The 18,761-nt window shown below is 41.1% G+C and overlaps 1 protein-coding gene across 1 annotated transcript; it reads left to right on the top strand.

Annotated features, from left to right (window-relative positions):
- The first annotated feature begins 181 nt into the window (after positions 1–181).
- FGFR1OP2 (FGFR1 oncogene partner 2) lies at positions 182–17,277 on the top strand. Its single transcript, XM_032195900.1, has 6 exons — positions 182–257; positions 3,183–3,319; positions 4,507–4,624; positions 5,705–5,847; positions 13,358–13,471; positions 14,753–17,277. Exons 1-6 carry the CDS (start codon positions 254–256, stop codon positions 14,888–14,890), a joined length of 654 nt encoding a protein of 217 aa, XP_032051791.1. The 5' UTR covers positions 182–253; the 3' UTR covers positions 14,891–17,277.
- The last annotated feature ends 1,484 nt before the right edge of the window (positions 17,278–18,761 follow it).

Genomic DNA, 18,761 nt, shown 5'->3' with positions numbered 1-18,761 from the left:
ACTGCCCGCCGCGCGGGGGGGGGGCCGGAAGGGGGCACGGGAAAGGGGAGGGGCTCCCGCCCCACAGCCAATAGCGAGCCGAGGAGGGGAGACGGGAGGCGGAGTTCTCGCGAGAGATTGGGGGGGGAGTGAGGCCCCGCCCGCGTCCGCGTCACGGCGCGGCGCCGCCCCGCAGCCGCCCGCCGCCATTTGAGAGTGGGGCGGGCAGCGGGGCCCTAACACCTGTTCCCGGGCGCCGCTGGAGCCGGTGGCCATGAGTGAGCGGAGCGGGGTGGGGCGGCAGGGTGCGGGGGGAGGCAGGCAAACGGAGAGGGGTCCGGGGAGATGGGGGGGGAGCTTCTGTCAGCTTTCGTTTGCTTGCCGTCTCGCGACAGGCGGCGGGTGTCGCGATAGTCCCGACTGCTGTAAACCTAGCAGGTCGGTGAGGCCGCCCCGAGGTGGGTTTGGACGCAAAGCCCAGGGGAGGCTGGGCTGGGCGGGAGTCTTTGTTTTGGGTTGGTTATCGCGCTGCCCAATTAGGTAGGGAGAGCAATTAGCGAAGGGCAGGAAGTGACGGGGAGCGAGCCCGTGGTGGCGGCCGGGCCGTGTCGGTCACCTGTAGCCCCGCCTGCAGCCCCACAGCCCTGCGGGGGCAGCCCGGGGTGTCACCGCCACAGGCAGCCTGCCCGCGAGCAAAGGGATGCCCGGGAACTGCCCTGCGCCGAACGTCTTTGGTTCAGTGGTATTTAATTTCTAAACGCTCGGGTTAACTTACGTACGGAGATATCTTTTAGGATAAGACAACCGTTCTGCCTAGTGATCGGCGGCCAGTGGGCAAAAGGAGAGAACTGTAAATGCCACAGGTCGGGGCCGGTGCCTCACCCAGAGGAAGCCTAGCCAACGTTTGGGGCTGTGATTACAATGATGCAAATAACGAGCCTCCTTCCTGAGGCATGCATCCTGCACAAAAACAGGATGTAGCTTGAGGCCCGCTTCACCTTCAGCGCTGGGAGGGCAGGTGGCTGCTGCCCAGTTTGTGCGGCCTCGTTCCACACGTGTCTGCCCCGGTTCATCTGCTGAGAGAAGGAATGGCAGCAGCTTTGCAAGAAGGGGGTTTCTTCTTGTCTCGTGTCAAAGCACAAAGAAGGATGAACACATACCTTGCTTAAAAAATGGCAGTGATGCAAATTATCGGAGGTGTTAGCTACATTGTAGTCAATGCAAAATGTGTTCCCAGCTCACAGAGAGGTCTGAGAGGCTTTGGTTGTGATGGCTGGAGAATTTGTGGCCTGTGAATAGTGCTAAAGACTGCCCTTCAAATTCTCTTGTAATATGGATCTGATTAAATCCATGTCTGTAACAGTTTAGTCAGCTATCATGGAAGGTCAGGTTTTGTGTGTAGGACTTTGTAGCCCAGCAAGAACATGAGACCAAAATTGAAGGAGAAATAAGGCGCAAGCAGAGCAGATCCTTAAAAGCAAAACAGTATGATTCCTTTCTACATGATATGAAAAAGAGCTCAAACTGCCAAACCCAAGTGAATATATTAACTGCCTGTGATAACACATTAGTCTACTGAAGGACTTGACTTGATACCTCAAGTACATAAATATGGAAGTTAAAATGAAAACTTGAGTTGATAAATATTAAGGAATTCACATTGTGAATATTTATAGGAAATCTGTATGTGCCAAATGGTGATGCTTTTGGTAACACACAATTTGTAGAAAAAAAGTTTAAAATGGTTGTGCACCGTGCATACATGAAGCTTGCTTACTCAAGCTTCTCTGTCAGGAAGCAAGACTCAACCTTTCTGTGACCCTTCTGCATAGCAAAAGTAAACAAAATGCTTTTCTGCTACGTATGTTCCTCAGAGTAGAGGGAACAATTAACAAAATTACCAAATTAAAATATCTGGGGAGGTTAGGCTTTGAAGAAAGGTCAGGGGTGCACATAGGCTCTTCAGAGAGGAAATTAGTTTCCCCCCACATCTCGGTGTATGTAGATGGGATGTCCTTGATATGCTTGTAAATCTTTGAGGGTAATGGTGAAATTTCCTGTATTGGAAATATCCTTTTTTCTGCTACCTACATGGGCAGTGGGAAAAGGTCAGTTGGGGAAAACATGAAGATTTCTTTCAATTTGGCTAAAGATCCTAGGCTATGATTTGTAAAGGAGCCTAAGTCAGAAAACCAATCTGAAGCAAGTTTTTTTTTTGCCCTGTATTTCAGTGGTTCACTGACATTTTATGCTTGCAAAAATCTCTCCTTCAGCTAAGAAATAGATTCTCACAGAAAATTTCCTGAAAAAAATATCAAGCTTTGCATTAATAAGGCATGTGTCTCTAATAAGCCTCTATCATTAGTGTCTTATTGCTGAAGAACTTACCAAGGAGTTGAAATAGATTTTCTTTTCAGTAGAAAACACACAAGATTTCTTAAAACAAGAACTTGAAGAATGAACAGTCCCAGTCTTGATACGTAATCTATCAAGAATAAGTCCAAGAAAATGAGTGTAAAGGCCAGTGCATTGAAAATGCTAGTGTGTGTAAGCATTTTGCAAGTTTAGGTAATTTCTGCTAACAGCTACTGCAATTAGAAGGCTGGTATTTTAACTATGCCATCGGTTCATCCTCTTGGCCAAGTTGCTCTCTTGCTCTATCCTGTTGAAAATGACATATTTTACAATTTCATTCCATGCAATGATGCTTGTGTTCATTTTTATACATGAAGAAAACACAAGCCTTTGGGTGTTGGAATTTTCCCAAAGTAATTTTCAATTTTCTCTACGCTGTCAGTTTTAGCTCTTCCCTTTCTCTGCTGACTTAATTCATCAAAGTATTCAAGCCTACTACATGTATAGTCCTTTGGCATTCTCTTTTGTGTTGGATCTATACTTCTCAAATATCAAATACTTTGAGAATATCAAGTACTCTCTTCATGACACACAATTTACTTTCATTTCCTAGCTGTAATCCATGGTCTGAACAGCAATTAAAAAGAAGGAAAAGCAGACAGAATTTTTAAGGTATATGATTTTTTCCTACTCCTTGAAGACAACATAGGTCTAAAATGTCAATTATGGCTGTTCGAGGAAGAGGGGAAGGTTGTATTCAGCTGCTTCAAACTTAGAAAATATATCTTACACAGCGGTTCTCTCTAAAACAGGCAATAGTGTGAAAATAATCCATTTCTAACCTCTAGAAATGAGTTGCACAATTGAGAAAGCCTTAGCAGATGCGAAAGCACTGGTGGAACGGCTAAGGGAACATGACAACGCTGCAGAAGCTCTTATCGAACAGACTACAGCTCTTAACAAGAGGGTTGAAGCAATGAAACAGGTTTGTTTTTCTTCTTTGTTTACTCCATTAAAAAGCCACAGCTCAGAAACACATTGCTTAAGACATTTTTGTATGCTACTGTGCAATACAGAATCAGTATTGTAATTTGTTATTCTTTAAATACCATACTAAGTATTCCTGTTGTGGGTGCGACTGTGATCGAAAAATAGATGGCTTATAAATTTAGTATGATCCTGTAAAGAAGTTTTGCTTGCTACTCTAGCTTAAATATTGAAAACTAGTGTTTATGTGAAGAGCACTGGTAGGAATGGGGTTAGTATCCTACAAACCATTGTGTGGTACCTCATGTTTTGCTCTTCTGTGAAATACCACCGGTTTTATTGATTCAAACATGTAGATTTAATCATACAGAAGTCTGTCATAGGTCCTTCTGTTCAGAATACTTCCATCTTTGCACTGTCTCCTTTTCTTTTAAGTCAGCCTTTTGGGCATATTTGCTATTATTTCCATTACGATATTAAGCTGTCCGAGGGATATAATTAGGTTGAGTGTGACTTTCACTAGAGAGCTTTGCGAAAAACATAAAGGTGTCTGCTGTCTTTCCATTTGGAAGTTCAGCCTGTCATTTCAATTTCAATCCATGTTAATGAGCCTGTAAAATAATAAAACCCTGCATATTGGGGTTGGAACTAGATGATCTCTAAGGTCCCTTCTGTCCAAAATCATTGCAAGAATGTGATTCTATATGCTTTATCCCTGCAAAAATAGTCATGCAGAGGCTTCATAACTTAGGAGTGAGTATTAAATCTACCCACTTGCTGAGAGTCAGGATTTGTTCATTTAGGTCCGTGTGACTTGTGCTCATACACATGCTTTAGGGAATTGGGAAGCTGCAGAGGTCAGGACCTCATGGCTTTTCTTTACCACCTGTTTATCTGTTCTAATGACCTGATGGCGAACTTGACCTGCACTAACTGCAGGTCATGCCCACTACACAGCTCCGAGTTACCAATTTTTTTGATTAAAAAAAAATTAAAGCAAGTTTTAAAGCAAGTGTTTCTAAAGGGCAGTAAGTACATTGGCAGTACTGCCAGATGTGGTTTTGTCTGTTTTATATAATTAATTAAAAACAAGCATGTATTTTGTTGGTTACAGACTTTCACTGACATTTTATAATTGGTTCTTGGTGACTTGCTGACTTTTTTTTTTTTTTTTTTAATAACTAGTACCAAGAGGAAATTCAGGAGCTCAATGAAGTAGCAAGACATCGTCCTCGGTCTACATTAGTGATGGGTATCCAACAAGAAAACAGACAGATTAGGGAATTGCAACAGGAGAATAAAGGTAAGACTAATATACTATCCTATTCAAGTTTGAGCCTGCACCTGTCTAATCAGTGAGACTTTCATCATTGATCAAGTCCACAAATTCTTTTTATAGAAGAAATATTTTCTTCTAAGTTCAACTTGTCAGTTTAACTGATCATAATATAATCAAATATGGAGTCCAGATGTCCCACCACTGGGACCAGGATTTAAAAAAACAATTGCGGAAAGCAGTCATTTCAGTCCTTATCTAATGTTGAGTATAAGGAGATACAATTACAGTTTCTAAGTTTCTACAATGTTAGTATCTATATGGAAATGTGTTTCCATTGCTTAAAAAATATTAAAAAAAAAAACAACAAAAAAAAAAAACAGGAGCTGTCAGGAAAACTTAAGGTATAAGTACACTAGTATAATTCCTTCTGGCATTCCATACACTAGGAGCATACCATTCTTCCTGGAATTCCATGGGCACTCTAAAATATTGTGCAATGATCTTGAGTCAATGATCTCAACTTGTATGGATCTTGTCTTATCTCAGGAATTATTTGTCCTTTTGTGAAGCACAAAAAAAAAAGGGGGGGACCAAAATTGGCCTCAAAGCACTATTTTCTGTTTTTCTTGTTGTCTTTGAGCTTGCTTCATAAGAAGTTCTGCTTTGGAAAATTTTAGCTGAGGTAGCCCTGAACCGTTTAGTACTTTTAATCTAAGCCAGACTTAGTATATTTTGAACATGGGCATTTTTAAAATTTGTATTTTACCAAGCTGCAAATTAAAACAGATCTGTAAACTTCTTTCCAATTAATGTACAGGGCTGAATCTAGCCTCTATAGTAAAACTCCTCAGCTACTCTTAGGATGGTTTATGTCAGCTAAAGGGTCTGAAGTCAAATCAACCAATAAGACTGTTTCTGACTGAAAAAGAATTTTCCTGGGCAGTCACCACTGAAGAAGTTTGCAGAGACTATGGAGGTTTTGTGGTGGAAGGAGAGGTGATGCGTCAGGACAGGACAGTCTGTTTGTTTTCTCAGGCTGAAGTATTTTTGCATTTTGTTTCACTCCTCTGTTAAACTAATTGAATTTTAAAATTCCATTGGTAGAACTACGCACGTCTCTTGAAGAACATCAGTCTGCTTTGGAACTCATAATGAGCAAATACAGAGAACAAATGTTTAGGTTGCTTATGGCAAGCAAAAAAGATGATCCAAGTATAATAGTGAAGTTAAAAGAGCAACATTCCAAGGTAATAACTTCATTGGGCTTTTTTTTTTTTTTTTTTTTTTTTTTTTTTGTAATGGATCAATTCAAAGGTTATGTTGCCTCAGTTTTTGTATCATTGTACTAACAAGTTCTAACTTTTACAGGCCAGGCAATACAAACAGGAAACTTGATCCGTCTAGTAGGTTAGCCTTACCAGCTGCTGATTTATGTAAGCTTTTATCAGGTAGCACTTCATTAGTGTATCTACTTAATGTACTTATGTTTTGCTTAGGTCTTCAAGTCAACTGCTCTGTTACAGTTCCAGATACCAATAGATCTCAGTAATATTGAGATTTTTAGACTGTATTTAACTTAGGCTTGTGACTCCAACAAATAATTAGTAAACCTGTGCTTACTGGAGAGAATGGGGGGGGGTAAGTTTTAAAAACTTAATTTTCACACTTTTTTCTGCTAAATGTCTAGCAAATTAAAAATCCAAGACTCAAAAGAGCTTTTATTAATTTTTTAATAATTATATTATTTTTAATATATAGTTTAGGCTTTCTGTGTATTTTGTCAGGAAAATTTGTGATTCTAGATCACTGACAAATCTAAACTGAAGCTTTTTAGCAAAGGTTTTCATTTTAAATATAATCATCAGCACTACAACTGCATAGACAAACAATAGTTCTAAATGTTTGATTACCTTTAACCTCAACAAACTAAGTCTGAAAGGCAGAGCTAGGGTCAGCATACTGTGAGAACAGTTTAGGATTTTGATCTTCTTATCTCTTTACAGAAGCATGCCCATGTAGTTAGCTCCACTGAAATCAATAGGACTACTTAAATTATTGTGAATTTACCAGATGAGAACTGTATCTTTAACATAAGCCCCTTTAAAAAAAAAAAAAGTATATATCCTTTTCAGAGGTTACCTTGGTATATATAGAGAGATATAATTTATAGCCTCAGGAGTGACTTTGGTACTTAGACAAGAAGGTCAAATATCAGTCCTGAAATGGACTTAGAAATTAATTTAGAAACATTTTTTATGGATTATAAGCTTGGAAGTAAAAAACAATTTGTATATGTGTCTATATATATTTATTTATTTATATGTATATATAAGTATATATTATACTATTATTATTATATATATTATTAATATATAATATTATGATATATATTTTTATATATAAATATATATATTATATATATAATATATATTTTATATATATATATACATTTAAGCAGGAAATTTATGCTTCAACATTTTGGTTAAATCTGACCCCACAACAATGCCTGATACAGAGGATTTATTACTCTTTCCTGACACTTAGGATTTCTGGAATTTCATTATTTATGCTTCTAATCGGTCTTCTCATTCAGTAAGATTGAAAAATCTTGAAACAGTCTTTAAACGCTGCTTTTCATATTACCTAAAATATCCATAATACCTAAGGAATGAATTTCAATGTTACCAGTAAACACTGTTCTGTCAAGTGGCAGCTATTAACTTCAGTACCTACTTGCAAAATATTATTTAACTCACTAATTTCGGCAGATCAGCAAGCACCTCCTTTAAATAGAAAAATATTTTTTAGCAGTCTTATGTGCATGAGAAAAGTTTGTGTCACTAGTAAAGACCCTGCACTAGCTGTGCTGTTTGAATTTGCTCAACTGAAATGAGGACTGGAATTGTGTATTTGTTTTCTGTGAAGAGAGAGACTAACATATGCAAAATAAAAAAGGAAATATAAATGTTTATAGATGTTTGAAGCTATGTTCATAAAGAAACTCCTATGTTGCATTGTTTGCTCTTACAGCATCTAACTTGTACACATTTGGCTTCCAGAGGAGAGCTTTACAGTTTTGTGTTAGCATCTGGTCTCCAGTTAGTAACTTTGAAACAGGCTCTAGCTCATACTGATTGAGAGGCCACATCAACTAGCCAAAGGGGAAGCAGCGAGAACAGCAGTGTATGTAAAAGCCACTAACTCCTTCCTAATCCTTCTCCAGGAAGGATTTGCCAGCTCATTCTTTTACTACTGACTGCAGCTTCCTTTCCAGCCAAAACTTATTCTTAAAAAACATATACTGAAAAGCATCTTTTGTTGAAAAGAATGTTCTATACGTTCACCCTCATTGGAAATTGAGAAGAACTGCTCAGCCAGGTAGCGGAGCTCCAGGAGGAGGTGAACAGGCTCAGGAGCATCAGGGAGTCAGAGAGGGAAATTGACTGGTGGAGGTGCGCTCTACCCTCTCTGAGGCAGGCTCACGAGCCTGCCACAGCACAGGCGTCTCCTGTTACGCAGAAGACGGAGGTTCCCTCCTCCTGCCAGGCAGCGGGAGGAGACCTAGATCAAGGGGGGGAATGGAGGCAGGTGCCTATTCGGGGTGGTAGGCGAGCCCTCTCTCTGCCCACCTCACCTTCTCATCTACCCTTAAATAATCGATATGAAGGACTAGAGCAAGACGATCTAAATGACAAAGTAGACAAACACCCGTCCCAGTTGGAGGGGGCGCCTAAGACAATGCGACCTACACGTCGCATTGCCACATCATCCTTCAAAAAAGAAAGAAGGGCTATTGTTATGGGGGGCTCCCTTCTGAAAGGGACAGAGGGACCGATATGCCGACCGGACCCAACCCGCAGAGAAGTCTGTTGCCTCCCTGAGGCTCGGGTGAGAGACTTTGCCAAGAAAGTCAAGCGCCTGGTACGGCCCACTGACTACTACCCGCTACTGGTCTTTCAGGCTGGTAGCGATGAAGTAGCAACGAGAAGTCCGAAGGCGATCAAAAGAGACTTTAGGGATTTGGGGCGACTACTTAGAGGATCAGGGGCGCAGGTGGTGTTTGCCTCTGTCCTTCCGATAGGGGGGATTGAAGCTGAAAGGCGTGCTGTTCACATAAACTCATGGCTTCGAGACTGGTGTGACCGGCAGAATTTCGGTTTCTTTGATCACGGGAAGGTCTATGCTACACCGGGCCTGATGGCACCGGATGGGATGCGCCTCTCTCGGAGAGGGGTAAGGATCTTTGGTCAGGAGTTGGCAGGGCTGATAGATAGGGCTTTAAACTAGAGTCGAAGGGGGAAGGGGCTAAAACCAGGCACACCGGTGAAGACCTAAGGGATGGTACGCTAGAATCAGAGGGGCTGTGTGCCAGTGAGGTCCTTCAGTCAGATCCACAAGGTGCTGAGTGTAAGGAGACGCACTTGAAATGCTTTTACACAAATGCACGCAGTATGAGGAATAAAATAGATGAGCTAGAAGTCCTGGCCCAGTCCCGCAACTACGACATCATCGGCATAAGCGAAACCTGGTGGGATGAGTCCTGTGACTGGGGTGTTGCGATAGATGGTTACAGGCTCTTCAGGAGGGACAGGCAGGGTAGGCGAGGTGGTGGGGTGGTGATGTATGTGAAGCATGGGCTGGACTGTGTGGAACTTCAGGTCGGCAATGGCAAAGTTGAGAGCCTCTGGGTAAGGATCAAGGGACGAACGAATAAAGGGGATGTCGTTGTGGGAGTCTATTACAGACCGCCTGGCCAGGACGATAGCGCCGATAAATTATTCTTTACAGAACTAAGAGAGGCCTCGAGATTAACTCCCCTTGTCCTTATGGGGGACTTCAACTTGCCGGACGTTAACTGGGAGTGCCACACGGCTGACGCGAGCAAGTCCAGGAGGTTCATGAAGCACCTAGATGATAACTTCTTGGTGCAGGTGCTAACGGAGCCAACTAGGAAAGGTGCCCTCCTAGACCTGTTGCTAGAAAACAGAGAGGGTCTGGTGGGAGATGTGGTGATTGGTGGCCGCCTCGGTCATAGCGACCATGAAGTGGTTGAGTTCAAAATTTATGGTGACAGAAGGAAAAGTGCCACCAAAACCTCATCCCTAGATATGGGGAAAGCAGACTTCAGGCTGCTCAGGGAACTAGTCAGCAAGGTCCCCTGGGAAACTGCTCTTGAAGGCCTCGATGTCCACCAGTGCTGGTCATTCTTTAAGCGATGCCTCCTAGAAGCACAAGATCAGGCAATTCCTAAATATCGAAAGTCAGGCAGGCGGGGCAGGAGGCCGGCGTGGCTGACCAGGAACATTCTAATGGAGATTAGGTGGAAACAGAGAGTGTTTCGCTACTGGAAGGAGGGCCAGGTGTCATGGAAAGAATACAGGGATGCTGTTCGTGTTTGTAGGGAGAAAGTTCGTGTGGCCAAAGCACACCTAGAGTTGAAGCTGGCTATGTCTGTGAGAGAAAATAAAAAGGGTTTTTTTAGATATGTGAATGGAAAAAGGAGAACTAAAGAATACATAGGGCCGCACCTTGATAGGGAAGGTCTCCTCACAGACGATGACATAGGCAAAGCAGAGACGCTTAACGCCTTCTTTGCCTCTGTCTTCAATGCCGATGATGGGCTTCGGGACCCAGGGTGCCCTGAGCTGGAGGGCCGGGACGGTGGGGATGACAAACTCCCAACTGACCCTGAACGTGTGCGGGATTTGCTACTCCACCTGGATCTCTACAAGTCCATGGGTCCGGATCGGATTCATCCCCAGGTGCTGAAAGAGCTGGCGGACGTCATCGCGGAACCTCTTTCAATTATTTTTCAACGATCCTGGGAATTTGGAGAGGTCCCAGTAGACTGGAAGCTGGCAAATGTTGTGCCGATTTTCAAGAAGGGTCAGAAAGAAGACCCTAGCAATTACAGGCCTGTCAGTCTCACGTCAGTGCCTGGTAAAATCATGGAGAAGATGGTTCTCAAACTTATTGAGGCGCACCTGGGGGACAAAGCAGTCATTGGTCCCAGCCAGCATGGGTTTGTGAAGGGTAGGTCCTGCCTAACTAACCTGATTTCCTTTTATGATAAGATCACCCTTATGGTGGACCAAGGGAAACCAGCTGATGTGATTTTTTTTGGACTTCAGCAAGGCTTTTGACACGGTTTCCCATAGGATCCTACTGGACAAAATGTCCACCATACAGCTAAATAAAAACATCATACGATGGGTGAGCAATTGGCTAACGGGCAGGGCCCAAAGGGATATGGTAAATGGGGCTGTGTCAGGCTGGCGGGCGGTCACCAGTGGGGTCCCTCAAGGCTCCATTTTAGGGCCGGTACTTTTCAATATTTTTATAAACGATCTGGATGTAGGAATAGAGGGTATTTTGAGCAAGTTTGCTGATGACACCAAACTTGGAGGAGTTGTGGACTCGAATGAGGGTGGAAAGGCCTTACAGAGGGATCTGGACAGGTTGGAGAGCTGGGCGATCACCAACCGCATGAAGTTCAATAAGAGCAAGTGCTGGGTCCTGCACCTGGGACGGGGAAACCCTGGCTGCACGTACAGACTGGGCGATGAGACGCTGAAGAGCAGCCTAGAAGAGAGGGATCCGGGGGTCGTGGTAGACAGCAAGTTGAATATGAGCCAGCAGTGTGCCCTGGCAGCCAGGAGGGCCAACCGTGTCCTGGGGTGCATCAAGCACGGCATCGCTAGTAGGTCAAGGGAGGTGATTGTCCCGCTCTACTCTGCGCTGGTGCGGCCTCACCTCGAGTACTGTGTGCAGTTCTGGGCACCACAGTATAAAAAGGACATGAAACCGTTGGAGAGTGTCCAGAGGAGGGCTACGAAGATGGTGAAAGGCCTGGAGGGGAAGACGTACGAAGAACGGCTGAGGTCACTGGGCCTGTTCAGCCTGGAGAAGAGGAGGCTGAGGGGAGACCTCATCACAGTCTACAACTTCCTCGTAAGGGGGTGTCGAGAGGCAGGAGACCTTTTCTCCATTAACACTAGTGACAGGACCCGCGGGAACGGGGTTAAGCTGAGGCAGGGGAAATTTAGGCTGGACGTCAGGAGGGGGTTCTTCACAGAGAGGGTGGTTGCACACTGGAACAGGCTCCCCAGGGAAGTGGTCACTGCACCGAGCCTGTCTGAATTTAAGAAGAGATTGGACTGTGCACTTAGGCACATGGTCTGAACTTTTGGGTAGACCTGTGCGGTGTCAAGAGTTGGACTTGATGATCCTTAAGGGTCCCTTCCAACTCAGGATATTCTATGATTCTATGATTCTAAGAAAATAAAGATGTACAGCAAGGTCCTTCTCTCCTCCGCCCCCTTCTCCTCACACCCATGCTGCAAGTGAACACTGAATGAACAGCTAAACCACAGCTCTGGCAGCTGGAACAGCAGAGAAGGGTGGAAGGGGCTGATGTTCATTTTTAATGAAGTATGCTTGCTTTGGTCAGACACTCTACAATTCCAAGAATTTTTTTTTATAGTTGTTTCTGTTGAAAGGCAAGCTGATCATCTGCTAGCTGTGTGGACCTCCAGTCAAATTTATAATGTAAAGGTGGGATTTAATCCATCCTGTTTTTAGGTATACACAGCAGTTTTCAGTCCTACTTCCTTGGTAATAGTTAGTAACTGTTGTGAATTTTGTCCAAAGGTCAGACCAGACACGAAAAGGCTGTTAGTAGATTTGGAATAAGAAACAAGCAGAGGAAAGGAATGAAAATAAGGTCTTTGGAAACAGCATTACAACATTTAGCTTAACTGAACAGCAGTGAATGCCAAAGGTATTTTCTCTAGATCTACAGGAGAAGTAAGTAGGGACCCTTTAAGCATTTCCTGTTGGTATGTTGGCTAGGGAGAAAGTAAAACATCACCCAAGTCAACAAAGTCAGTAGGTTAGATATCAGTTCTCTGCAAACAGGGAAAATTATCTAAAATTTAAGTTTGTTTGCAAAGGCTGTTATGCCTGTGTTAATGGCTCCTATCACCATCAACAGTGGAAGAAGATGAGCAAACAGAACTATTGTACTTTTTTTCCTCTACTTGACTCTGAGTAAGATGCAGTAGTTCTTTACAATGGGAAAGTGCCCTGCCAGTGTTAATTCACAGACACAAAGAGGTCAATCAGGATACAAGCCCATTTCTTACAGTTCAGCAAGGACATGGACCTCTGGAGTCCAAATTGCAGATCAGCTGAAATTGGATTTGAGCGGAAGTACCTTAGGTAAGAGCTAAGGACAGATCTGAGTTTCCTAGTATATGATGTAGTAATAAGGATGACTACTTTGCCTGCTCTTTTTAAGAGACAAATGCCTACCCACAGGCTGGTACTGGCTGAACCAGGCTTGGGACCGGCTTTCACATAGGTGGAAGGAATGTCGCATATGCTGCTGTTGTTAAGTGAAGTTGGTCTTTCTGCATATCCACAATGATACACATCTCCTGCAACACCGGAGGTTCTTGCCAGAGCAAGCGCATGGCTAACTTGTAGCCATCTTGAAGGCATGGAAGATGCTAAGGGTATAGACATTTAAGCATATTTTCTTTTATAAAACTCTTAAGAGGGAACAGATTTATTTAAATGAACAGGACTGCAGTAGCCCTTCATGCTGCAGAATTAGAACTTCTTTCACAAAGCTAGGTCTGTGTTCATATTTTTATTAAGTGTCAGAGCAGTTAAAATGAACATTTAATGCTTTGCTTATTTTTAATAATGCAGTAAATAGATTACTAAAACTGTCGTATTATTTATATGGCTTAGGAACTACAAGTGCATGTGGACCAAATTACAGAAATGGCAGCAGTAATGAGAAAAGCAATTGAAATTGATGAAAAGCACGGCTGTAAAGAGCAGGAACGTATCATTCAGCTTGAAGTAAGTATGAAATCCAAACAGCAATGGCACAATAATGATTTCTCCTTCCCCCCACGTTAAATACTTAGAGGTGACTGTAACACCTCAGAGAATTCAGGGTACAGACCTCGATACAGGGAAACTTGCTTATTTGGAGAGTTAGGGGAGCAGGCTACTGCTACCTCGTATGTTCATGCAAGCTTTAATATGTATTCCAGATCTCTAAATCACACATTTCATTCTGACCCTTCAGTTCTATCTGTACACAAGTCTTAGACAGTCTTTCAGTATTTTAGGGCTTGAGTATTGTCTCATGTACTTAATGCCAATATTAGAGGCCAGAAAAAAGACAGTTTTATGCAAATACTTGACTGATTCAGATAATTAGGTTAGGCATAAGAATACGTTCAATACATGTATCAAAGCTTTAGGGGAGCCATACCTAACATTAGGCTAGCCTTCACTATGGTACCATCTTTCCAAAACTACTAAGCAAATAATTTTCTGTATTCTTCCGGTAGCTGCATTAAAATTGTCTAAATCGGTAACTTCTGGGATTTGTTTCTCTTACTCTGGTCATCTGATTAATACTCAGGAAGATTAGAAAATCATATCATTTCCTCCTTGTCTTACAAGAAAGCAGCCAGGAAAAGCCATTGTAGAACTATGTTATACATCATTAATAAGCAGGGAACTGGGTGCAGTATTTGCAGTGTTGCTACCAATTATATAAAAATCACTTTTAAAGTCTAGACTGTTCTGTAAAGGGTTCTTTTCTTTCTGTTTGTAGCTCTGTAGGAATCTTGCACGTGAAACAGGTTGCTTTGCACGCTGCATTTTCAGTATAGTCTGTTTTTTTGTAAAATATTTTTGGTCAGACAGTTTTAGGATCAAATATTTTTGGTCCTATTGTTTTGAGTATAACTGAAACTCATCCATTAGAGCAACAGAGTAAACATTATCACTGTTATTGAGTTACTGTATCACTCAGTCACACTGCTATTTTGTTGCACTACCATTGTTGGGTGGACTGTTAAGTACCATTCCATCACTGGAAGTAGTGATTTATATACTGACTTTTACATACTGACTTAATAATTAAGACTGAGTGTAAATACAACTGAGTGAAATACAACTTCATACTAGTAAGAAATTAGGCTGCAAGTAGATAAGCACACACCCAAGATTTTTAAGGTCTTATTTTTAATTTGTTTTATATAACATCTAAAACCTCATGCTTTTGGAAGAGTTCAGGGTTTCTTTCTGGAGTTCTATAATGTCTTTTTTTTCCTCTGGTTATAGCAAGAAAACAAAGGCTTGAGAGAAATTCTTCAGATAACTAGAGAATCATTCCTGAACCTCAAGAAAGAAGACGCGTCAGAGAGTACATCTCTTTCAGGATTAGTAACAAGCAGTGATTTGAGCCTGAGGAAAAGCTAAAGACTATAGAAGTCAACAAGCTTTAATTGCACACTTTACAAATGGAATATCAGGGGTCACTTGTCAAGCACTTGTTACTGAATAGGGCACCAGCAAGATAATGTGTCTTGAACTTCAGTTTAGTGGCTTTTTTACCATGTGAAATACATTCAAAGGGGTATTCTGTAAAACCCTTAATGACAGATTAATTGCCATAGATCTAACTTCAGTAGGAAATGGATTAATGCACTTACCAAATTAGGAATTATTTTTATATGATGTTATTTTGCAAATAAGACATGATTTCACATAGTTTATATAAATTACTGCATATACAAAACTTCAATGCACCTACTATACAATAAAGACAACTTAAAGTCTCATCACAGCATAACTGAGTATGCTTTGTGCACAATCCATATTGCATTTTTCCTTTGAAATTTTTTGAAATTTGGGATTTTGCAACAAGCCTGTTTAATGGAAAGGGTGAGTAGGCACCATAAAACTTAAACATTTCTGTTACTTTGCCACAGGGTATCCCACCAGTTTAAACATAAGCAATGCTTTTGCCTTTGTTCAGTTTTCTTAAATTAAAAAGACTTAAGATATGCATCCTTAATTATATTTTCAAAATATGAAAAGAACTGTTCTTTTTTGTTTTCTGGAATACAAGCAGTATAATTCTGGATTAACTATTTACTTTATGAGAGAGAAAACCAAGCTCAGTTCTCTATCTGTAGAAAAGTTCTACCTACTAGACAAGTCCTACAGTAGTCCCGTCTACTTCTTGGATTGCCTGCCCAAACTGGGAAATAGCAATCTGACAGCACCCAAGCCATAGCAGAACAAAGGTAGTTGGGGGAAGAAGGAAGGAGCTCTATGGCAGACTTGACAGTCTACAATCAATAATTACTGCTCCCATCCCCCCTCTTTTTTTTTCCCTAAGGACTAAATATTCAAGATCTGTTTTCACTGGGAACTTTCAGTGTATTACACATTGACAAATAGACTTCTCACTTTTAATCCTAAAATATCGTTAGATGTAAAAATGAACTAGCACTTCTAGATCAAGGCACAGCTTACGTTGGATTCTTGTTTGAAGCACCAAGAACATTTCTAATATTGATGTGTATCATGACTTTTTGTCTAACATGCTAATGTATTCTTTAATTGGAACACAGACTCGAAGCATAGTGAAAGCTTTCAACCACAGAAATTGAAGAGCTACAAACAGCAAGCACAGTTGAGTATTTTGTCTGTTTAATATCTCACCTAGCAAAATGAGTTGAACTCCTTATTTAATCAAATTCCATTTTTAGTTGCAACAGTGCAGAAGGAATTAAACACTTTCAGCGTGTCAGTTTTAAATACAACTTGTCTCAAGATAAATGCACCAAAAGGTCTAAGACTGAACTTTCAGTTCCCAGTGAACTAATTTATAGGGAGCCTAATGTTTTTCTTCTGGTATTGTCAAATGCCTTCCCATACTGCTTAAGAGAAACAACTGGAGTGGTGGGAAAAAGCATCAAGCTGAGAATAAATGCCAGTTTTCAATTAGCTAATGCATATGCCAGGAAATGCAGTTATAAGAAGAGCTCAGAACAGGCAGATAAATCAAGCTCTCCAACATTGTACAGCATTTCTTGTAACTGGAGAAACTGCTATTTCTCCTTCCAGAGCATCTTAGCATGTTTCTAGGTTTAAGAATATATGGGGGACATTAATGTGCATGAAGAAAAAAGTTTTAGCTCTTTCCAAACTTGGAAAACATCCTGGGGGAAGTGGGGGTTTTTCAGAACATTTTATCTCAAGCTCAAAATATAGTTGTCAGCTGCTATCTATAAAACTTTGCCAATGCTTATATCATTTAGATTTTGCATTTCTGCTGTAGCTTGCAAGCTGGTGACTTAGTAGAAGCAACATCTGTTTCAATGGAGTGTGTTTTGTTGTTGCAAACTTGGAAGAAGATTCGGTTTCAGTTAAGTTTTTTTTCTATACACGTCTTTTCAGCCATTGACTTGTATCAAGGGCACTTACATCCATTTTACACTGAACGCAATTTCATGGCTGATCTGGCTTGTCTTTCAAATACAATCTCCAGAGTATATAGCAGAGAAGGGTTGTTAGTCTGTGGCAGTTCTTTAAGGTTGCTCTATTATGAAATAATGCTTGATTAGTGTTTATTTTTGTAATTTAAGAAGTGACTTAATTTATCTACTCCTAGTTTTCACCTCTGATATGTCTCTTCTTCCATTCCCCTGACCTGATCACTTTAGGATTTTAAAGAGCCTTCACATGGTGTGGAGTGACTATTTTTCATTGCAAACCTGTTATTTTTGTAATGCTGATAGCTTGAAAAGAATTTATGGCTAGAATTGTGTACTGTACAGTAAACTTATTTTATCAATAAAGTAAATACAATAAATATGGATGTTTTCATGATTATTTTCACAAAGCAAGATACTGGATCTGAAATAAGCCTTGTTAGTATTATCTAAGAAAGAGACACCATTTTGCTTTTCTCTCATGTATTTATGCTTTAAGGCAGGCAAGCCCATTTCTAGTGCTTTTATTCATGTTCCCAAATAGGAGGAAAAAAAGAGTTCCATTTTCCAAGAGAAAATGGATGGTTATCAATCAGCTCCATGCAGGTAGTTACTCATTTTTTAAGTGAACTACTGGAACTGTTTAATACAGAAAAGCAGTAAGAATAAGCAAAAAAACAGTCCACAGAGTTTTGGTTTTTGTATCAAAATGTTTTGGTACAGGTGGAATGGGGCAGTTTTTTCCTTCAAGATTAAGAAAGTCACTTTGATTTTACTCAAGCTCTGGGTTTCTTTCTCTGATATGTAAATGAGAATGTCAGTGGATTACATTCACAAGCTGGAAGCGTAATGTTTCTCCACTTCCTCATGTCCTCATGATTTCTCAGAAGAGAACCTTCCTTTCAGTATCATAAATTGCTTGTTTAGGGACAGGTAATAAATGTCAAGCTAAGCCATGAATAAGCATAGCAGCTCTTCAGCTGAGGTAACTTCAGCTTCAAACTAAGTTGGGCTGATCTGTACAATGAATAAAGCTTTAAATAACTAGCTTTTTTTTTTTTTTTTTTAAACAATTTCATGAAATTCAAAAGATTATGTTAAACTACAGAGCTAACATCACTGTTCTCATGCAGAATTATGTTTACTAGGATCATTATGTTTACTAGGATCCCACTGTAGATATCCAAAACAAGATTTAAATTGGCTTTGGAAGTCTTCAATTTTGATTAGTAAGCATATTACGCTTTAAAAGCGATTTCCCTAAATTAAAGAAGAAATCTAGACTGGAAATGGATCATCTGCAGCTGTCCAAAAGATATCATTGCCTGTACATCAGGGAAGGTGTCTTCTCAGAGGGCTTCCTTTTAACTTCATGTGTAAACTACTATCCCATTCTCCTAGAAAATCTGTGCACTCTCTCCTGTGCATAATCCCCAAACCAGCACCAACAGACATATGCCTGTTACCATTTCTTTTTTGTTCATTAAGTAGATTCTGCGTGATGGTGACATTATACCTCTTGCTAAACTTAGTCTTCCAGAACATAATACTGTGCTGGGAGACCTACATGCATCATGTTGCTGTATTATAACAGACATACATACATACCTGGTAGAGGTGTGCGGGTCACATTCCAGGTCATGTTCACCTCACCTTTTGCCCATCTCACTTCTTTCTTCTGTGCAACTGAATTTCACGCAACAGGAGCATAGACTAGTTTAAACAGCATTGGTTAGTTTCTGTATATGAAAAGGTGCTGCAAAATACAAAATGAAGCATCCTGTTTCACTGATGTGAGAAATTGCACTGCTGTTCATGCTGCCTGTGATGACCTCCCTTTGGCAGAC

The sequence above is a fragment of the Aythya fuligula genome, chromosome 1 (genome assembly GCF_009819795.1).
Source record: "Aythya fuligula isolate bAytFul2 chromosome 1, bAytFul2.pri, whole genome shotgun sequence".
Classification (NCBI taxonomy): domain Eukaryota; kingdom Metazoa; phylum Chordata; class Aves; order Anseriformes; family Anatidae; genus Aythya; species Aythya fuligula.
The sequence above is the reverse complement of the archived record's forward strand: the minus strand, read 5'-3'. Positions and strand labels throughout refer to the sequence as shown.